General features: G+C 48.4%; 1 protein-coding gene across 1 annotated transcript in view; it reads left to right on the plus strand.

The window, feature by feature from the left end:
• The window catches only part of Mad1l1 (mitotic arrest deficient 1 like 1), a 315,330-nt gene that overhangs the window by 26,927 nt on the left and 265,474 nt on the right, over positions 1 to 22,929 (plus strand). Inside the window, exon 9 of the mRNA XM_050163154.1 lies at positions 2,067 to 2,128. Coding sequence (XP_050019111.1) covers positions 2,067 to 2,128 — 62 coding nt within the window. The remainder of the gene's footprint in view (positions 1 to 2,066; positions 2,129 to 22,929) is intronic.

Raw genomic sequence — 22,929 nt, forward strand, 5'->3', positions numbered from 1 at the left:
TTTTTTTTTTTTTTTTTTCCTGAGACAAGGTTTCTCTGTGTAGCCCTGGTTGTCTTGGAACTCTCTTTGTAGACCAGACTGGCCTCAAACTCAGAGATCCACCTGCCTCTGCCTGCTGAGTGCTGGAATTAAAGGTGTGTACCACCATGACCCAGCGCCAAGTGTTTTTAATGCCATAGCAGCTTGTAGTTTTCTTCTTCCTTGTTGCAGGACTAGAGGGTCCAGCCTGTAGTTGAATTTTCTTTACTCTTTGCTCTTTGAGGGGCCCACCACCAAGCTCCTAAATAATCACATGGAGACTTATTCTTACTTCTGAATGCCCGGCCTTAGCTTGACTTATTTCTAGCCAGCTTTTCTTAACTTAATCCCACTTACCTTTTGTCTCTGGGCTTTCACTTTTTTAAAATTTCTGTATATCTTTTCTTCTTATTTTGTGTCTGGATATGTGGCTGGGTGGCTAGCTCCTGGCATCCTCCTCTCTCTTCTCTTCCTGTTTATTCTCTCTTCATGCCAGCCCCGCCTATTTCTCTCTCCTGCCTTGCTATTGGCCATTCAGCTCTTTATTAGACCAATCGGGTGTTTTAGACAGTCAGTGTAACACAGCTCTAAAGAAATGCAACATAAAACCACACATCTTTACATCACTAAACAAATGTTCCACAGCATTAACAAACGTAACACATATTTAACTAATATTCTACAACACCAGCCTGTCCTAGACAAGGAAGCAAGGAAGGCCACCTTGGTCCCTGAGCCCACTTTCAACAAGTGCCAACAATACATGACATTTACCAACACAGTTTATAGTACACCTAGATCTAATGTTTTGTCTTTGACATTTTTCAAAGTTTATGGTGTAGAATCACACTGCTTAGCTTGAAGTTGTACGTGAACGTGTGCTGGCTGTTGACCCTGAGTCAGTCCATGCCTCATCTGTCTTATAGAAAGAAGTCAGGGCATGGCAGGGAAACACGTAGGAAATGGCCATAGGAAAGTTAGTAACTGAGCACCTGTCCCACCTTTTTAAAGTTTTTAGTTGATGTTTGTGTATGTATGTGTATATGTATGTGAGAAATAGTGAATGCACATGCCATAGTGTATATGTATGCATGTATATATGTGTGTATGTAGTGTATGTATGTATGTGAGAAAGTGAGCGCACATGCCACAGTGTATGGGTGTATATGTGTGTGTATGTATATGAGAGAAAGTAAACGCACATGCCATAGTGTATGGTTGTATGTGTGTGTGTGTTTGTGTATGTATGTATGTATGTATGTATGTATGTATGTATGTATGTGGGAAAGTGAATGCTCATGCCATAGTGTATGGATGTTTGTGTGTGTGTGTATATGTATGTATGTATGTGAAAAAGTGAGTGAGTGTGTCAAAGCGTATGTGTGTATGTATGTTTGTGTGTGTATATAAGTATGTATATGAGAAAGAGCGAGTGAGTATATGTATGTGCCACATTGTATAGATGTTCCAGGGCAGTAGAGAGAGTAGGTTTTCTCCTACCCTGTGCATCTGGGGATCAAATTCAATTTACCAGGCATGTTGGTGAGTCTTTCACCATCTTGCTGGCCATCTTGCCATCTTGAGTGACTTTGTTTTGTGGGGGTTCAAACTGGTATAGAACAGGCACACAGGTGTAGTTGGTCCTGTCTCCCCATCATGGCTGGCTAGATACATCTAAGTCATCCTTGGTCCTGGCCTGCCATAGAATTGGGGAAAACTTGGCTCTAGAGTGGAGTTCATCTGCCTAGGGCTTAGCATTCTGAGAGAGGCCCCTGGAAGGTCAAGAGAGATCTGTCCTTGTGAGTAAGGACTGAGTTTGCACTCAGCCCAGGCTTCTGCAGGACTGTGGCACCCTTACAATGTCAGGAATGTGCCTGGCCTGGCCGAAAGGTGCAAGGCCTAGGTGAATCGTGTACGTACAGCTGCTAAAGTCGCACAACCACCTCTGATCTCAGATAGGATGGGGGACTCCAATTCCTTTGTCCTTGTTAGCTTTCACATGACAGTTGCTAGGCAAGAGACGCTGATGACTATAATTGTCTTTCTAGAAGCTGCTTGCAAAGCTGCAGAGCTGGGAGAAACTGGACCAGACCATGGGCTTGAATCTCAGGTGGGTGTGTTGCCGCTATCTCTGCCCCGGGTTGCTGACTTCCAGTGCTGTCTCTGCTTCCTGCCTCAGAGTCCTCAGAGGATAGGGCAGGCAGGCTCCTTTGTGTGCTGTGGTGAGGAGTTCTTGTTTAGGCTTAATGGGTGCTTTGTATGGAAAGGAGGCCGAGCCTCATTGTGGACCGTTGAGAATCTGCGGCAGCATTGCACTGGCCTGCATGTTTCCAGGGCTCTGTGTATATAAGGAAACAACCACTTTTAGGTGATGATAACCTTTGGGGGCGAACTGAGTTCAAACCCCATCATACTGGAAGATTCATGTCCTGAAGCATCCCATGTGACTGATCTGTGTCAGATATGGGTGGAGAGAGGCTGAGTGGACCAGAGGCCAGAACTGCTGGGCACTGTTTTCCAACACATAGCAAGGGCAACGTGTTCCCTGTTGCTGTCCCTTCTGTACACCGCTCTGTTCTGGGGTGCCATTTACTGCTGACCTGCCTCATTTGTGGTTCAGTTTTGGGGTGCCCTTCAGTTGCCACCACCAGCTGTGAGCTCCTGAGTCATGGCCTGGATGTCCCTCTTCATGGTGGCCATGTCTTTCCAGGTCCCAGGGAAGTTGGGTACTGATGGTTGAGATGGTTGGGGTGATGAGCTGTTGGAGCTTGGGCACAGCCCTGTGGGATCCAAGCAGCCCTTGTTTTAATACTTCCGGCTTGCTGGCTGTCTTTCCTGCTGCTCTGAGAAACGAGGCCAGATGGGGACTGCCTGAGCTCAGCTGTCTTATAATCACACTGTCCCCTGCTGGCTCTGGAGTCATCACCTTCCAATGGCAGCACTGCCTTCTGTTCTGTCACTTGACAGCGTCTCTTCGATTTCCTCTCCAGCCATCTGCAGAAGCCTTCTTTCAGAGGCTAGCCCAGCAGGCCCAGTGCTGCATGCTTTCTCCTGGCCTCTGGGTTCGTTAGCAGCCGGCAAGGGTCCCTCCTACTCCTGAGGCTGCTCTGCCCAGACAAGACACCTCCGTGATTTCTTTCCTGTGACGGAGATCAGAGGCCCCTTATGCCCAGTTGGACCAGCCCTGTTGGAACACTGGCATGCTGGTGTGCCTACGTGCCTGGTGACTGCCATGTGATACTTAGTGTCAATTGGGCCTGTGGAGCCATTGCCCTTTCTAGAGAGCAGAGACTACATTGGCCAGGTTGCAGTGTCTGGCTGCTCTGTGAGCCTTTTGGGTCTATTTCCCTAACTATCCACCCTGTCAAGAGCTCAGCTGGTGTCAGGGAAAGTGTGTCCTTGGGTACTGTCTGGCTGCCTGTGCTAGGCAAGAGGAAGGAGTGGGTACTTATGGTGGTCCATGTTCTCATGGAAGAAGGTGGGAGACCCTTCCTGGGAGCTGCACTGTCCTGGACTTCTCTTAAGGGAGGAGGAGTGCATAACTTCTCCATCTGTACCTGTGAGGTGCAGCAGGGTCATGTCCTTAGGAAGCGTCTCACCTGGTGCCTGGCCTTTCTGGGAGGGGGAGGGCTCTCGCTTATCTGTCCATAGTCTCCTTTTAGCTGTTATGCCCTGGGCTGCTGAGGCTGTCTGGCAGCGAATTGGGTAGAGACTCGGGTCAAGTGCAGGCCCTGGGTGACTTGTATTCTATCCCTGGAGCTACACTTGTTCATGATGGTATGGGATGAACACCAGCTGCACTAAACGTGCCTCCTCATCACAGTAACCTGGGTTTGAGCATTGAGGGTATATGCTTGAGTGTTTACTTAGAATGTGTGAAACTCTGGGTTCATTTCCTAGTAATTCTTTAAAAAAGGAGTAGGGGCTGAGATGGTTCAGTGGATGAAGCACTTACCTTGCAAACTGGAAAATTTCTTGAACCTAGGCAAAGGTGGAAGGAGAGGACTAACCCCACAGTGTTGTCCTCTGACCACCATACATGGTCATAGCATTTGAATACTGATAACATATGTTGTACATATGCAATAGAAATAGAAACTAGCCGGGTGCTGGTGGTGCACACCTTTAATCCCAGCACTCGGGAGGCAGAGGCAGGAGGATCTCTGTTCGAGGCCAGCCTGGTCTACAAGAACTAGTTTCAGAACAGATACCAAATCTACACTGAGAAACCCTGTCTTGAAAAGTCAAAAAAAAAAAAAAAAAAAAAAGGAAAGAAACTAAAAATTAAAAAGTGAAAAATACCCTAGAGTTTGAAGGAAATTGAGATTCTGGATTCTCTGGTATGATGAGGATTTTGACTTTCTACCCATTTTTTTTTTAAAGACCTCATTCATTCATTTATTTATTGTGTGGGCGTGAATGTGTGAGTTCATGTGCATCACAGTGTGCAGGGCCTGTGGAGGCCAGAAGAGGGTGTTGGAAGCCCTGGAACTGGAGTTACAGGTGGTTGTAAGCTGTCATATAGGTTCTAGAAACTGAACCTGAGACACAACAGTAGTGAGTGATCTTAACAGCTGGGCTGTCTCTTCGGCCCCAATGCTTTCCCTTTTTTATTTGTGTGCAGGTTTTGGGTAGCCTTTGGAATTTTGTTTTGTGCAAGGCTGGGAGAGTGACTGAGTGAAGTCTGGGAGCGTGGAGATTAGACTTGATGCAGGGCAGGAGCAGAAGTAGTGTAAGGACTGGAGGGGGCGTTGGGGGTCATGCCAGGGCTGAGATTCCCCAGGAGAACTCATACGTTTTCTTGTTCACATGTTCATACGTGTATGCACCTATTCACAGACACACACGCATGCACGAACACACATATATACACATACATGTCTGTGTGGCAATTTAAGGATCCGCTCTCTAGCTGGAGACCTAACCAGCCTTTCAGAGCAGGAAGGCACTCCTGCCTGCATGCCTGGAGCATTTTGCTGCATGTCTGACCTGTGGTTCTGTGGGTTCTGAGGCGCAGCTACCAGTAGGTGGCACTGCCCCCTTGATGATCAGCTTTCTTCATGGAGGCCTGTGAACACCCTTGGCAGCCCATCCTGGGGCTTACTGGCCTCCCACAGGGACTTCCTCACTAGTGTCAGGGGTCTTGTTAACCAAGGGGTCTGAGTCCAACAATTCCTGCTTATGGGCAGGCAAGTTGTTGCTTTAGCCTGTGCCTTGTCTGCCCGTCTGTGACCATTGTCTCTGAGAGTCCTCTGTTCCCTCGGGTCTGAGTGCTGCTGGAGTCTGGTGCAGGTCCTGCGAGGACACAGCTCTGGTCGTCCTGAGGTGCTTAGTCCTAATGTAGTCATTGCTTCCTAGTTGCTGCAATGAAATCCTGCAAAGAACAACTTCAGAATGGGTTGATTTTTGTTCCTGTTTGAGTGTGAAGTTCATGAAGGTGGGGAAGGCATGGTGGCAGGAGTGTGAGGCAGCTGGGTGGTCACACCGTGTCTACAGGCAGAAAGCAGAGAGATGAATAGGGGTACTCAGCTCGTTTTCTCCTTCTTACCCACCCCAGCTCATTGAATAGTGCCACCTACGTTCAGGTTGCCTTAAAACTCCCTGGAAACACACACCTTCACAGTCATGTTCAGATGTGCATCTGCTAGGTAACATTAAATCCAGTCAAGAAAAGTGTTTGTGGCCTGTGCGAGTTCCTCATGGAATAACAGCATCTCTCTCTGTAGTGTGATGCTTCTTATGTCTGAGGAGCCTAGAGATATTAGGAGTGTTTAAGAACTTGGCAGAGGGAGTCAGATGCTGAACTGTAGAGGGATTGCGATGTGTCCTGTGCATTGGGCTGCATGGGCTAGGAGCTGGGCTTCTACCTGTGATGTGTCAGGTGTATGCAGTCATGTGGGCTAAGTCAGGCAGTTCTCTATCTGTGTGTCTATGCACAGGATCATGTGGGCTAGGCATGCTTCTGTCTCCCTGTGGTGAGTTCCATGTATACAGTCATATGAGCAGGAACAAACAAGTTTGTACCTGATTGTGTCCAGGGCAACAGGGTCACATGGGCTTGGGGTGAATGGGCTTGGCTCTCTGGGATGTATCTCGTGCCATGGGTCATTTGGGCTAGGGCAGATGGTACGGTTATGGTGTGTTTATGCACAGAGTCACATAGTTCTTTCTACCTGTGATGTGTCCAGTACATTGGGTCATGCAAGCTGGAATGGATGTACACGATCATTGGCCTGGGAGTAGACAGGCTTTGCGACTTGGAGAGTAATGGACAGGAAAGAGTCTGGCAGTGTATACATATGATGCTGTGGCATGGGACCAGCCCTTTTTGTTATGGGGAGTATTGGTGCTAGTGAGATTGTGACCCTCTTAATCCTCAAGGGCTTTGGGGTTTGGCACAGTGTTGGCATGGGGGGGAGGAGTGGTGACATCGTCACCCTGGTTTCCCAGGGTAGACTGTGGGAAGGACTTACAGTATGGAGAGTGAGTGACAGTCTCTTTCACAGGACAGTGTGGCTGTGGAGTAGTGGAGAGAGACTGGCAGGGAGGGTGGAGTGGAGGAGGAGGAGTGCAGGGTGCTAATCTTGAGGAAAATCAGCTATTTTCATAGAGCATTTCAAGCTGGGAGATTGGTTAACAACCCAGGACTTGCTTTTGATTGGGAACTTTCAGCAAGCTAGGAAAGAAGAGATTCCGTAGCCAGGTAGAAGACACCTGTGAACAATTGCCATGAAGGTAATACTGGTGGCCGCATGCGAGGGATGAGGGTGTGTGTTCTCAGCACCGGAGATGCTGGATGAGGCCATGTGTTCTTACCTTCCTACTGAATGTCCTTACCTATGTGACTAGGTAATTAAAGGTCAGGTCAACCTGGGACTGAGTGGGTGGTTCCTTGGGTATGTTTGCTGGACCTGAGTTCCAGGTGTCAACATCACATAAAAGGAGTGGCTGCGCGAGCCTGCAACCCTTGCACTTCCAGAGGTAGGGCAGGATCGCTGGGGCTTGTTATCTGCTAGCCAAGCTCCAGGTTCAAGAGAATAGAGCGGAAAGTGCTAGAGCTGGACACTTCGACAGCCTCCACACACCCGCGTATGGGTGTGTAAACAGTGGACATATGTTCCCTCCCCCCAAAAAATCAGGATGTGCGGCCTGATAGAAAGAAACAATCTGGAGACAACGTAATATGTAAGAATTCCAAAGTATCACTAAAAAGCTGTTCAGACCCATTAGCCAGGTCAACAGGGTCCTAGGACTAGTGGACAGAGATGACAGTTTTTCTGAGTGCTATGGCGACCTGTGGGAAGGACACGGCGTGTACAGTAGCATCAGAGTGGTACAACACTTGGGGATAAATTTAACACAGCATGTCCAAGATCTATGCATTGCAAACATAAGACGCAGCTGTCAGTAATTATGGATGACCTAATAATGGCGGGACGTGGCAAGAGACGGGGGAGGAGAAAATAGACCCTTCCTTCTTTGCTCTCAGGCGCCTGCTCGGCCCCGCACCCTGACACCAGATGGGGGTGTTTCTGCACAGCAAGCAGTTCTCTGGTAGATGCCAGCTGGGCGTCCTACAATCCAGGCTCAGACACTGTCTGTCAAGAGTTTGGGTTGGATTCCACAGGTTGAGGCCTCAGACCCAAATGACTGGCTCACTCTGATGCCTTTCTCAATCCTAGTTGTCACCAAGGCAGACTGGCTCCAAGGCAAGGCTAACAGAACCCCCTTGGGTTGATTTGCTAGAGGTGCTCAGAGAATGCAGAAAAGCCTTTATTATGCTTGCCCATTGTTGTTTGGTTTGTGTCTCTGAGACTTTTGTAGCCCAGGCTGGTCTCTAACTCACTGTGTAGCCGCTAATCTTGAATACTCGATCTTACTGTTTCCACTTCCTGAGTGGCTAGGATTATAGGCGTTCACCGCTAGGTTCACTTTATATAGTTCTGGGAATGGAGTCCAGGACTTTGGGCACACTACGTGTGCTGGCTAGTTTTATGTCAGCCTGACATAAGCAACAGTCATCTGGGAAGAGGGAATATCAGTTGAGGAAATGCCTCCACCAGACTGGCCTGTGAGCAAGCCTGTGGTCCCTTTTCTTGATTCATGATTGATGTGGTAGAGCCCAGCGTACTTGGAGCAGAACCTCCCCGGGCAGGTGGTCCAAGTATAAGAAGTGTAAGAAGGTGGGCTGAGCAAGACCTGAGGCGCAATCCAGTAAGCCTCACTCCTTCATGGCTTCTGCTTCGTTCAGTTCTTACCTTCAGGTTCCTGCCTTGAGTTCTTCCCTGACTTCCCTGGATGATGGACTACAAGCTGTAATCAGAACTAAACCCTTTCCTCCCCAGCTTGATTTTGGTCAAGGTGTTTATCACAGCAATAGAAACGCTAACTAAGGCCGTAGGCAAGCCACACCCTGTGTCCTGTCGGTTAATCTTGGGCAGGGTAGGTACACTCGCTGGAGTATTTGAGTCACTATACTCAGTTCTGCACAGCATGGACAGACCGCTTTCCCCACGCTGAGGGACAGTTACTTTGTTTCCCCCAATAAACAACATCGGCATTGGTTAGATAAATTTCTAAAGGCATTTTTTTTCTTGTTTCAGAAGAGAGCATATGTTTAGAATTGATAGCTGATGCTAAATTGCCCTTTGAAAAGCCATATTTCTACACATTTCAGTCAGGGTACGGGAGCCCATGGCTTAATTGGGTGAGTGTGCTTTCGAAGGTTGAAGCAGAGAGCCAGAGTGAGTCACAACAGAGCAGGAGAGCAGGCCACTTCACTGAGTTGGCTTTTTAAACACTGTACTTAGCAATTCAGATGGAAACGAGAGCCTTATTAAGTAGGCTCGGAGCGCATGTTGGACCCCTCTGCAGTCAGGCCTTGGTTTTGGGGGAGGGAATAATTTACCAGTGGCTGAATGCCTCTGCTACTTGGCATCTGACTCTTGTCACTTTTTATGCCCGAGCCTGGCCTTGCTTCAGTCCCTGCTGGGTGGTCATTATACCTGTCAGCATGCGTGTGGGCTGAATGGCATTAAGGAGTGGTGTGGTGTGGGCCACGGGAGGGCAGGCAGCTTTCCACTTCAAACTGCTGACCCGGAGTCAGGGTTGGGAGCCAGCAAGTGCTGACCTGGACTTTCCTGAAACATCTCTGGGCCGCCCAGATGACATGTTCTGGGGACCGGCTTCCCTGATGTGCCAGGCCAATTAAGAGGACCGTGGGGAGAGTGACTGTGTAGATTCCTTCCAAGGTGGGAGCAAATTGGGCCACCTGGCCGCACACATCTGCTCAGCTGCTTTCTCTGCTCAAGGTTTGTAATGACCCTGGTGTCTTGTTGATGGATGCCCCGAGCTCCCCTGCGCATGGGACATAAACGAGCTGTCAGGTGTCTTGAAGAAGTGATGTCCCTCATGGCTTTGCTTTTCTTTGAGGCCTAGATGTGGAGGAGGGAAATCTGAGAAGCGTTTGGCCTCTGGGTACCTGCAATGTGGTCTTTTCTTGGGCTTCATTTGGTTTATTGCCAACATGCTGCTTGTTGCTGTCCGGGAGAGGAAGGGACCCAGCTGGCTTATGTGTTTGGGGTGGGTTTCCCCTACCAGTGGTCTCAGGGGCCTTAACTACTGACTTGTTTCCTGACAGAGTCCCTGCTCCTTTCTGCCCTGGAGGTTGGGAAGGTTTTGTGTTAGCTGTCTTTTCAGCCTTATGGTTTGGGACCTAAGGGTTGAACTGGTCTTCAGAGCAGTTGGCGTGTATGAGGAGGTGTGTGTGTGCTGTGGTGTGTGGCTGTTGCCTGTGGGTTTGCCTAGCAGTGCTGACAAGGCCCTGGGACCGCCCTTTGTGCCTTCTAGTGGGAAGCAGGAACTTCAGGGACTCCCTGACCTGTGGGGTTGGGGAGGCAGCCCCTCTGTAAAGTTGCGGGAGGGTCTTCTTGGAGTGCTAATGGCCATCTGCTTTAGGTGGATGGCCTCGCGGTCCCATGGGGAAAGGACGGGAGGCAGATGTTCTGTGTTGGCTGTTGTCATCCTTGTTCCTGACATGCACCAGAGCAGGTCTGAAGGCGGCAGATGTAGAGCATGGAGAACAAATGTTTTCTAGAGCAGACACCAACACGCGCGCGCACACACACACACACACACACACACACGCACGCACGCACGCACGCACGCACGCAGGGAGCGGCTGGCCTGGCCATGCTCCACACTCGTTCTGCCCTTGGTTCTCCCAGTGCTTTTGGGGTCTTTCTTCTAAGTTCTATAGATAAGGTTCATATCCAGTGTCTCCTCTGAAGTTGATTTGACGGCACCCAAAGCCTTGAGGGCATTGAGGTTGTGATGCACACCCAGGGCTGATGTGAAGGGAGGTGACGATGGCAGCATCCCTGGCGTCACAGTTGATTTTGTTCCCTTCCTCCATTCTTTTCCTTTCTTTTTTGGTGTGTGCATATGTGTATACATATATGTGGAGGCCAGAGGTTGATGTCAGGTGTTTTTCTCAGTTGCCCTCCACCTCTCTGTCTCTCTTCTTTTCCTTACTTCTCTTTTTCCTTTTTATTGTTTATATGCATATGTGTTTTGAACAAACAGTCCGTTTCCCCCAACTCTTCCCCTCTATCCCCTCCCAACTTCATGTGTTAATTTTTTAACCCTACTGAGTTCACTTTCTGCTCATAGGTGTAGGACCATCTACTAGAACCTCTAGAAAACTGACTCCCTTCCCCGACCCCTCCTCCATCTGTGTTAGGATTTGTGCTGGCTTGCTCTTGTGTAGTAGGTCTTGTATGTGTAGTGAGGGTCACCGAGTTCCTGAGTGTGCTGGCCCTGTCGTGTCTGGAGAAGACCGCATCACAGCAGTATTTGCTACCTCTGGCTCTTGTGAAATTTCCATCCTCTTTTTCACAGCGATCCCTGAGCTTTGAGAGGATGGATTTTGGTTTTGATGCCTCATTTAAGGTCATTAACTCCACAGTCTCTTGTTCTTTGCACACCAACCAGTTGTAGGTTTCTATGTGAATTGCAGTCCAGCACAAAGAAGCGTCTCTGTTGAAGGTGAAGAGATATACTCATCTATGGGTATAAATATAGGTGCTTAGGGGCAACAACACTAGGTCTGTTTAGCAGAGTGGTGGTGGTAGCTTCTGCTCTAGGGTCATGGGTTAACAGTGTCAGGCACAGTTCCAGTTTGTGGAAGGGACTTTCAATCCAATTAGAAGGTGGTTTGTTGCTCCTGTACTCCCCGTGCCACTGCTGCACTAATGGATGTCTTGCCGGGTTGGCTGTTGCAGATGGAAGGTTGCTTCCTTCGCTCCCAGGAGCTTGCAGAGCACTTTCCAATGCTCTGAAGCTGGCCAGTTAGGGCCGAAGCCTTCGGGTTGGTACCAGCTTGATTTTTCTGTGTCCTAGGACTCAAATGTGTGTCTACATGACTTTTTAAGACAAGGTCTGTCCCTCAGGCAGGGACATGCTAGTCTGGTTAGACTGGCCAGTGAGCTCCAGGGATCCTCCTTTCTCCACTTCCCTAGCACTGAGACTACACAGCTGTGCTGTTGTACCCCTTTTTGTACCCCTTCTTCCCACCACACCCCCCTTTCTGAGACAGATCCTCTCTCTGTAGCCCTGACTATCCTGAAACTCACTATGAGGCCAGGCCAGCCTCAAACTCATAGAGATCCACCTGGCTCTGCCTTCTGAGTGTTGGGATTACAGGCGTGTGCCACTATACTGGTGATATGCCCACTTTACAGGACTCTGGGGCTTGAACTTGGGTCCTTTTGCTTGTGCTGTATGTATTTTACTGACTGAGCCCTATTGGCGAATATTATTTTAAGGTGTGTGACTTTAGTTTCTGCTGCATTTGTTTAACTCTGTGAAGCTGTGATTCTTTGCTTGTCTAAAACACCTGATGGTCTAATAAAGCCCTGAACAGCAAATAGGCAGGAGCAAGGATAGGTGGGGCTGGCAAGCAGAGAATATAGATAGAAGGAGAAATAAGGAGGAAGAGGAACAAGAACAAGAAGAGGAGGACATAAGGGCCAGCCACTCAGTTACACAGCCAACCACGGAAAAAGAATATACAGAAATAGAGAAAGATAAAAGCCCAGAGGCAAAAGGTAGTTGGGATAATTTAAGAAAAGCTGGCAATAAACAAGCCAAGCTAAGGCCAGGCATTTATAAATAAGAATAAGTCTCCGTGTGTGATTTATTTGGGAGCTGGGTAGTGGGCCCCTCAAAAAGCCAAAAGTGTAAAACATCACACAACAGAGTGGAGCTCTGTTCTTTCCAGAGAGCAGTCGGAGGGGCATCTAGGCCTGGGGGTGGCGGGCCCTCGTCTCACTCGGGAACTCTGGTGGAGAGCTGGTGCACCGAGCCCTTTGAGCAGATGCCTTTGTGTGGAACTGCAACAAAGAGAACAGGTCCGCATTCCCAGCAGCAGAGTGGAGTTCTCATTTAAGTCAGGTGCCCTTCCATTCTCCACCCGCCTTTGTGCTAGTTCAGCCCTTACCCAAGTGAAGAGCCCTGAGCACTCCTAAGCGCAGAGCGGCCATGCCTCTGAGCATGTTGAGCCCAGGTCTTCCTTTACACCTTGCCCCACACAGACCCAACCATGCTCTTCTGCCACTGCCATCTTACTGAGGATCTTGGGCCTGGGCCTCTCATATGAGCTTCGGCTTTGAGGCCGTGATTCAAACTCTTCAGTGTTAACCCAGTGCAGGTTGTCTCCCGGGGCGGGGCCTGAGAGCCTGGGTCCTGCCACCCAGCGTTGCCCTGGTATGTGCTCTTCCCTCCAAGAGCCTGTTCTGCTGTGGGGAAGGTGGGCAAGTTTCAGGAGTAGCATCCCAGCTCCTGCTGTCCACATGTCTGCCTCACTTGACCCTGGCCTGTGTCCCTAGGCTATAACAGGTTGCCCCCTACCTGGGTGGGCAAGGTGTTGCCTGGGCAGTGGGAGGTGGAGGATTCTGAGTGAAGCATGAAGCAATGTCACTAGATGCCACACATGCTACACTCATGGGACACAAGAGTGCCAGGTCCTAAGCTACAGGCATCTTTCCATGTCTGCAGAACACATACAGCTTGATGTGGGACACGGTGACAGCTGTCAGAATGTCCTGGGAGTATGGCTTTGGCTGAAGTGTAGCATTTGCAGAGATCACAGTTGGCAGAACTTGTTGAATGGTGCCAGCGGAGCCCATGACAAATGTTAGACATGGTGCTTCTTTGTCTAAACACATGTGTTAGAAAAATCCTGGGATCAAACACTTGGGAATGTGCCTGGAAAATGCATTCTGCCTTTCTCATTACTGTATTTTTCCATTTGGAGCCAGTGAAGTCTCTAGATTGATTTTTATTTTGCGTATTTTTTCTGGTCTTATTTTTTTTCTGGTGTTTATTTATTTTATATGTGTATATACATATGCACACGTACCATGGTGTGGTATGGAGGTCAGAGGGTAGTTTGTGGATGTCCATCATGTGGGTTCCAGGTATTGAACTCAGGTAGGCAGACTTGGTGGCAGGCCCCTTCAGACCCCTTCATTCTCTGAGTCATTTGTCTGACTCTGGTCTTGTTTTTTGAGATAGGATCTCATGTAGCCAAGGCTAATCTTGAACTTGCTATGTAGCTAGGGATGGCTTTGGCCTTCTGATTTTTCTGCCTCTACCTCTGCAGTGGTGAGGCTATAGGAGTCCACCACTGTGCTCAGTTCATGTGGTACTGAGGATGGAATCCAGGACTTCAAGCATGCTCAGCAAGCATTGTGCCAATTGGGATACTTTCCCAATTAGGGAAATAATAGCTCTTTCCTGACTTGAGGAATCTCAGTTTGGATGGAGTTATGGCTGAGCTTACACACCAGTCTGGTGGTCCACAGGCTAATATTTGCTTGGACTGGGACACTGTGGCATGAATTGGAGAACTGTCACCTACCTCGGCGTGGCTCTGTCTATCTTCACGGGCCCAGGCTCCCTGTGGGCTGTGCAAACTGGGGTGTGGAACAGTGGAATATCTATTCTGCAGTTTGTTGTTAGGAGTAGGAGTCTGGTAGCTGCCAGGGGTGTGTTTGTGGATTGTACCCCTGGCACATGTTCTAGAGCTGCCTACTGGGTTGGGGACAGACCTACTGTGTGTTTGCTGGTTTGGTGCTGTTGGTGGGAACAGAGGCCAGGCAGGTTCTGCTCTAGAAGCAAGTGTCTTTCCAGGGGACCTGCAGTCTTCTTAAAGTAGTCCTTGCTCAGAGGGTTGAGGGTCCTCAGCTGCCTGCAGGATATCGGTGCTGTAATGGCTGCAGGCTAGCCTGCTCCTTGGTAGGATCTCTGCTCTTGCTACCTCCTCCCCCCAATCTGTGGCTATGTATGGCCTCAACCTGACAGTGTGGGACAGAGACTTTTGGAGGAAACCATGGCCCAAGGTCAGCCAAGTAACCTTGTATCTTGTTGGGCTGCGTGGCTGATCCTGAAACATGGTGGGCTCTGTCTTTGTAACCTCCATCCATCTGTCCAGCCACCTGGTGCCAGGCAGCTGGCCCTGCATCTTTGTGGGATGTGTAGTCCCACGATGTCACATTTCCCTTCTGCCAGGGGCCGCCATTTTGGAGCATAGCACAAGCACATGTGGCAGGAAGCCCCAGCTGGAGGCATCACTTACAGACCTGTCGCTCTGTGGCGCTCTGGCAAGGTCTGCTGGAAGGCTTGCTCAGCCCACCACCTTTGCCCTACCTCCCAGCTGGATCTGGAATTGCTCCTGGTGCAGAGGCTGCCAGGTGGAGGCTGCCAGGTAGAGTGCAGGCAGCCATCACTTGGGAGAGGAAACATTTAACTTTGGAGGCAGCAACACAATACCATCTCCTCTGTGGAGGCGGCCGAGGTAGAAGATTAGCAATTAATTCTTTATTACGTGCAAACTCCTCTCCAGTTCTGTGGAACCAAACAGTCCTCCCACCGCGAGGAGGGCGGCTCCACTCAGTTCATTCCCAGCGCACCGCTGCTCGTCTGCTCTTGAGCTGATAGGAATTGCTTACGAGTCTTCGTGGAAGACATTCAGACACGCAGTTCTCCAGCTTCCTACTTGCTCCCCCGCCTTTCCCCCCTCTTCTCTGGGTATAGTTTATTGTGCTTTGGTCTCAGGAGCATCTTGCTGTTTATTGGGATTGCAATTACAGAATGCAGGTATCAGCCGCCTTTTAGGCTAGACAAGTTGTAGCACGTTGATTTTCGTTTTCTTCAAATTATAGCTTTTTTTTTTTTATTGACTTATGAGAACATTGGCTCTGAGGAGAGTCACTGGGTGCCGTTACTGGTCTTGCCTTTAGTTTGGACAGTTTTATTGTTTACTGTAGCTTGGCTGAAAAGTCAGAGGCATGCCAGTAGATGTTGCTTCTCAGTTATCTGCAAATTATGAAGCTTGGTGGTTTGGTTTTGAAGGCAATGTGGGCTATATATAGGTCATTGCTGTAGTCTTAGAAAAGGACTAGCTACTGTGGACAGTATGAGTGACTGGACTCAGCTGTGATATGTTCAATAAAACTTTACTTTTGGACTGAGAGTATAGCTTGTTGGTAGAGCACCTGCCTAGAGTCCCCCAGTGAGGGGCTGGGGTGTGGCTCAGTGGTAGAGCCCCTGCCTAGAATCCCCCAGTGAGGGGTTGGGGGCGTGGTTCAGTGGTAGAGGACCTGCCTAGAATCCCTCAGTGAGGGGCTGGGATGTGGCTTAGTGGTAGAGCACCTGCCTAGAATCCTCCAGTGAGAAGCTGGGGTGTGGTTCAGTGGCAGAGTGTTTATGAATGAGGCTTAGCATTCCATCTCTAATAGTGTAAACAAACAGAACAACTTTGTTTGAAAAACCAATATCTGGTTTAGAAGCAACTAGAGTGTCTATTTCTTACTGTAGCTTACTCCCCAGCGACTTTCTGCTCTGGTATTCTGGGAAGTTTTCTCTTCACCTGGTCTAGGAGAACCTGCCAAAATCGTGTGTGCCCTTGCTTGGCTGTGTGGTATTGGGAGTGAGTGTAGTACAGGGTGATATCTCCAAGCTGCATGCAGTACCTGTCCTTGTTGGCCAAAGGGGACCTCACATAGTGACCTGTAGCTCTCTGAAGGACATGGGACTCTTCTTTGGAGATCTGAAGGGATGCAGCCCCTGTAAGGTAGCCTCAGGTTAGGAAACATGGACATAGGGTCCAGAGCTGTGGCATGAGGTGAGGGACAGAGAGCAAGAGGGCCTGCCTGCCACAGACTGGGAGAGCCCTCAGGAAGGAGCAGTTCTTTGGCAGGGCTGGGCTGTCAGAACTGGCCTTTCGGAAGATGTCCTTTAGAATGAGTAGCTGGTACCAGGGACTGTACGAGGATCTGCACGTCTGGGTGCATAGTCAGGCCTGGGAGACATGCCCTGGCTTTCCTGAGAATGGTGTGAGCTTTAATTCTGCCCCCCCCCCCCACCCCTTCAGCTCTGAGACTGGGGTTAGAGTTGAGACTATCAGTTTCTTCACCCTGGGCAGAGCTGTGGCCACACTCTCCCGAGTGCATGCGAGCCCCACATCCGTCTGTACAGTAAGACCTGTTTTGTTTCCATCAGCAACATGAACCCTTGTTTACGGCCTTTTCCATTTACTGACAACCCTTGCCAAATTAATTTTATTTAATTATCTCCCAGGGCTAAGCTTGAATACATTTTGTGTTAAATTCACAGTTTTTTCCTTTTCTAACTGAAATGGACTTAATATCCTTGTTAAAATCTGATTAAAACTAAAATTGAGTTTTTTGAAGTCTGATTATCCCATGAAATGGAATTTTAAAACCTAATTACGGGTGGATTTGCATACACTTTTCAGCACCATTGAAAAGAAAGTTGAAGGAAATTTATTAATGACAGCCTTTCTCGCGTTTCCCTGGGGCATGACGTTGCTGTAGGAGCACGGGGGAGGCCGTGGAGGAAGGTTGCATTTCTCCCCACCCTTCTTTGGAAAAGATTAAAAAAAAAATTCATTCCTCAGAGACCCAGTTTCCCAGAAGGTGAGCTTCATTTTGTTTCTATACTCTCTCTCTGCCATCATTGTCTGGACTGTGTCCTATTTCCCTGTGCAGAGCGCTGATCTTTATAGAAGGGCAGGGTACCAGATGTAGCCCCTCCTGGGCTTCTGTCCCACCCCACATAGGAACTTGTCAGTAACAGGCTGCGGCCAGCCTGATTTGAGTTTGTGCTTGTGGCGCACATGCTTCCTTTCTGTCCACAGTGCAGGGGGCATGGGTTTCCACCAACGTCCCTTTCTGTGCTGTGTTTGGTGGGTGAAGGTCACAGGCCCAAGGCCATCAGGCAAGTGCTCTGCCACTGAGCTCCACGAGCTCCAACCCAGGCATGGCTAATGTTTCTTTATGGTAAAAATTATCTTCTTGTCACCGTTAGGCTGTGCCAAGCTTGGCTGAGCAGAATCACTTACATCTTGGTGCCCAAGAAGCTGCTGAGGGGAGAGAGAACAAATGTGAATGAATGAATGAATGAATGAATGAATGAGTGAGAATATTAGTTGGTTTCCTGTTTCCTGCTTCCGCTTTGTTCATGTCCACAGCCAGTGAGATAGTGTCGCCCACATTCAGAGTGGGTTGGTTTCCCCTTTAGTTGATCCTTTCTGAAAATGCCTTTGGAGGCATGGTTGGCCAACTTTGGCACTCTCAACCAAGTTGGCAATCAGAGCTAGCTGTCAAGGGCCCAGTAGGTATAGGTGTTTGTCGCATGATCCTTTCCACCAAGTTCCAAGGATAGAATTGACTTCACATGGGTGTCCTTGGACCTCCACACTTGTGCTGTGGCTAGTGTACTCCTCTCCCCAAAATGAACAGAGATACACACACACATATAATAATAATAATAATAATAACAACAACAACAACAACAACTGTCCAACCATTTTAGAGATTTCTGCATTTTTGTATAGATTTTTAGAATTAGCTTTACGTTTATGCGTGTGTGCGCGTGCTCACATGTGCATGGGGATACATGAATAAGTTTATGTGTCTAGGATAGTCACATTGTCCTGTTGCCCTCACATTAAACTCGCTCACTTCCTAAGCACTAACTCCCTGGTCCCTGGTAACCCCAATTCTACTGTCTTCAGGGTTTTGGGATCTTTATTCTGTGTATCTGGTAGGAGCAGGAGCCTGTGGTGTTGGCCATTTTGTGATTGGCTTATTTCATTGAATATCATGTCCTCAAAGTTGACTTGTGTTGTAGCAGGTGACAGGATTTCTTTTCTTTTAAGATTTTATTTGTGTGTGTGAGTGTGGGTGTGCGTATGGTTATGTGCGTGTTTGAGGTACCTGTAGAGGTTAGAAGAGGGCACCAGATCCACCGAGTCTGGCATTCCTGCGGTTGTGAGCCACCTGATGTAGGTGATAGGAACTGACCTTGGGTCCTCTGAAAGACTAGCAAGCACTCTGCCTTTTGGAGACAGCTCTCCGCCCCCATTTTGGAGATCAGTTTTATATTGTCTAGGCTGGCTTCAAACTTGCTGCATAGAATGTCCTCGAACTTCTGATCCTCCTGCCTGCACACTCCCAGGGGATTACCAAGAGTGTCACCCATGCTTGGTTCAGTGTAGTGCTGGAGAACAGAACCCAGGGCTTTGTGTATTCTAGGGAAGTGTCTGCTGAATCAGCCATATTCCAGAACAGCGTCCTGTCAAGACAAACTCAAGACAGTAGTTTCCCTATTAAAAACAATTTTATTTTCTCTCTTCTTTTACTGTTTTTGGGGCCGGTTTATACTAGACATTGGACTTACTTCTTTATGCATGCAAGGCAAGTGTGCTACCACTGACCTATAGCCGCAGTAAGGTCACTGACTCACTGTGTGGACTGTTGCAGTACGAAAGATTTCCACACTAGCCCACAATGGAGGATAATAAAGGTTTATTTATTTGGGGGTAAACTCACAGAAAGAGTAGTGATCCGCAGTCCTCTGCGTGCTCTGGGAACTGGAACTGAGTCCAGCAGCCAAGGGGCCCAAGCACACTTTACGTCTGCATTTATAGTGCATGAAACCATGCCCAGAGTGGGCTGGAATCTTAAAGGCTATTGGCTGAAGGAGTTTCCACAGCAGTAGACATGAGGTTTTTCTCTGTTCAGGTAGTGATGCGGTGTTGCTTTAATGTGAACTCTGCAGGGAGCATATGTGCCCAGACACTTGAAGATCCCACATCTGGCTCTGGCATTCATGCCTAGGCCATCCATAGGCTTCTTCTGTTTTATATTATTTGAGGAACCACTGAGTACAATCTGGGTGCCCAGCAATGCTCCTATATGGGTCCAACAATCCCCCTCCCCAAAGTGTAGGGCAGGAAGTTTATGATTGGTATCAAGTAAACTCAGTGCTTAGGTGACAGTAGAGTCTCCTGAGGCTTGTGCAGAGCACCTGTGCTCACCTCATCACAGTGGGGCACACATATTTGGCTGCTAGTGTCCTGGGGTTAATAAATAAAACCCACGTTAGTTGGGTGGTGATGGCGCACGCCTTTAATCCCTGTACTTGGAGGCAGAGGCAGGCGGATCTTGTATCTTCAAGGATAGCCTGGTCTACAGAGCAAGTTGTAGGAAAGCCAGGGATACACAGAAACCCTGTCTCGAAAAACTTAAAAAGAAATAAAAACAAGAAAAAAAAGAAACCTGCTTTAGAATTCTAGAAGTAAGTGGCCCACTTCAGAATCTCTGTACCCTTACTTTGACATGTTTTTTCTGTAAAATCCTCAGAGGGACACACATGAGACTGTCTTTGGATTCCTCTTTTGTGTATGTGTGTGTGTGTGTGTGTGTTTATGCATGACTTTGTCATTCATTCGTTCATCTGAGATAGGGTCTCTAGTAGCTGAGAACGTAGGCTGGTCCCTCAGCCTGCAGCTCCCTTTTGAGTTTAGAATGAGATGGTGATGACATGCAGTGTGATAGACTGAAGGGTGTTGAAGACACGTCACCTGTTCTCCTCTCCTCAGGCAGGCAGGTCACAGCATGTTCCTTACTTTCCCAGCGTTCCTCTCTGTTCCTGCCAGGCTGCTCCTGCCCCCGGGAGACAGCGCTGTTCTCAGTTCTGTTTCCACCGATCAGTTTCCTCTGTTCCAGAATTGTAAATCAGGAAGCCGCGCTGTTTCTGTCTTTGATGGCGTCTTCTTTGTCCTGAGGCTGAGACAGAGTTGGTTCTGTCTCTCATAACTCTAGGATTGGGCCTGCAACATCTCTGTCTATGCTGGTGACCCCCTAGCTTCATGATCCTTCTGGCTTTGGCTTTGCTCAACATATTTTGCAAAGAAAGCATATTTTGGGGCCATGTTAGGGGTTATTCTTCTTATTGGGTGGTGGCCTATTGTAGGGACAAGGGGGTGACATCTTTTTCCTGTTGGGAATGGGGACATGAATGCCTCCACCGTGGGTATAGCTTGATTGCCTTCACCTAAGATGGTACCTAAGAGTGAAATCCCTGGGCTGGTTAGACAGTGTTTGTTTAGCCCCGTGAGAATGGCCAGGTGGGTTTCCAGCAAGGTTATTGGTTTGGTGTTCCTCTTAGAGCCTGGAGATTCCGTTTGCTCTGAGTCAGTTCATCAAGACTGTTTATTTAATTTTTTAAAGCAATTATGTAATTATTCCAGTGGGTGTGAAGTGCCATCTTCCTGGGATTTTAATCCACATCTGCTCAGTGACTGATTCCCTAGTGTCTGTCAAGCTCCTCCTCGGGTTCTGAGTGGCGGGGGTTCTTTTGCAAGTGTCTGTTCTGTGTGTTTTACAACCTCTTATTGATTTGTTTTCTTATTCTTTTGTGTAGGATGGTCGGTCACACTCATATTAGTGTGAGTGTGGGTGTGCACATGCCAGAGCACTCATGTAGAGGTCAGAGGTCAGCCTCAGGTATCCTTGCCTTTCACCTTGTTTGAGACAGAGTCATCACCACCCGGAATTCCAGGTTGGGTGGCCTGTGAGATCCTGTGTATTCTGAGTCCACCTCCCCTCCTGTCTCCTCAGAGGTGTGCTTGTATTAGACACTTATGCACTACCCCTTCCACATTGTGCACCCCCTTCTCCAAAGAGCCATCTCCTAGTTCAGGAGGAATTTTTGTTATTGTTTTTTAAGGCAAGATTTTTCTGTGTAGCCCTGGCTGTCCTGGAACTCACCCTGTAGACCAGGCTGGTCATGAACTCAAAGAGATCTGCCTGCCTCTCCCTCCCAAGATCTAGGGTAAAAGGTGTGCACTACCACCGTCTGAATTTTTTTAAAATTTTAAAATTTTAGGAATTTCTTAAAAGGCTTATTTATTTTTATGTGTATTGTTGTTTTGCCTGCATATATGTCTATGTGAGGGTGCCAGACCCCTGGAAGTGGACTTATAGACAGTTGTGAGCTACCATATGGGTGCTGGGAATGGAACCTGGGTCCTCTTAACCAGGCAGTGCTCTTAACCTCTGATTTATCTTTCTAGCCTGATAGAGGAATTCTAATCCAAGGTGTGCTGGTAGCTAGCCACCATCCTGTCATAAAATGGAGAATATCAGAGAGATTTCTGTTTAGATCATAGAACATAAAAACATTGCCCACAGATGGCCTCAGTAAGACTTTCATCTTTATTTAACTCAGTTCTGTGTAACTAATTCTTACTGAGTAGCATCCGGGTCTGTGGTTTCGTGGAACCATGTGGCTCTTCACTAAAGAGCAGTCTAGAAGTCTGTGACCATCGAAAGTTCTTACCCAGGGTCTCTGGTTAAGGAGTGTGGTGTCCTTCCCATGAGTCCAAGCTTGGTCTTCCTTGGGAAAGATGGCGATTCTGTCCATGGTCACCCCGAGCTTCCCATTCAGCTCCTGAGAGTGCAGTGTGACTGTCTGGAGATGACGGACTTACTACCATGGTAAATTACTACGGGTGGTGTTCGGATGGGAGGCGTCTGATGCAGCCTTACAGTAGTGACATGAGTGATGAGGAAATGGCTCGTTTCTGTAGCATCAAAAGCAGAGATATAAGAAAGCAATTAGAAAATTAGACACAGCATCGTCATGGATAGCGATTCAGTGAGCGGAGGTCAGCATCTAATTCATCAGAATGGATGGATGTCGTTTCTCTACACACACTCTTGGTGTACAACAGCTGGGTGAGGCAGAACATTCCGGGAAAATACCAAGAGTTCTCAAACGAGGAGATTCAGTGAGCCTGGCCAGCGTCCTGCCATTTTTATTTTCAAAGAACATTGTGGGCAGGTCTGAGGTGCATCCACCCTGTTCTCTGTGTGTAAGAAACAGACAACCTTTTCTTGTATCTTGAATTTGCATTTAGTTGTTCCGCTCATTTTTTCTTTTAGAGTGCAAGTGTCTTCTTCTAGATTCCTTGGGAATGTGTGCAGGTGCACGTCTGTGTGTTCACACAAGTGTGTGTGCATGTGGAGGCCACAGGGCATTCCCGGTTGTTGTTGCCTAGTCTTTCTGTCCACTCTTTTGAGACAGAGTCCCACTGGCATGGAACTTGGTGATTAGCCTGGGCCAGCCTGCCAGTGAGCCAGCCCAGGAATCTTTCTGTCTCCCCAGTGCTGGAGTCACGAGCGTGTGCTTTTCTTCCATCAGTATTTGTTATTTAATTTTATGTTCTGTTATTTTATGTGTATGTGTGTTTTGCCTGCATGTTTGTATATGCAGCATGTGTATGTCCTATGTTCAGAGAGGACAGAAGAGGGCATCAGATCCCCTGGACTTGAAATTACAGATGGCTCTGAGCTACTGTGTGAGTGCTGGGAATCGAACTTGGACCTCCAGAAAAGCAGCCAGTTCTCTTAACCATGCAGTCGTCTCTCCAGCTCCCATGCCTAGCTTTTTAATGTGGGTTCTGGGGTAATTCAACTCAGGTCCCTGAGCCTGGAAGACGGGCACTTTACAGACTGATTATTCCCCTGCCCCCTGCTG

This window comes from Alexandromys fortis, unplaced genomic scaffold, assembly GCF_014885135.2.
Source record: "Alexandromys fortis isolate MF-2015 unplaced genomic scaffold, M_Fortis_MF-2015_v1.1 scaffold_144, whole genome shotgun sequence".
NCBI lineage: Eukaryota > Metazoa > Chordata > Mammalia > Rodentia > Cricetidae > Alexandromys > Alexandromys fortis.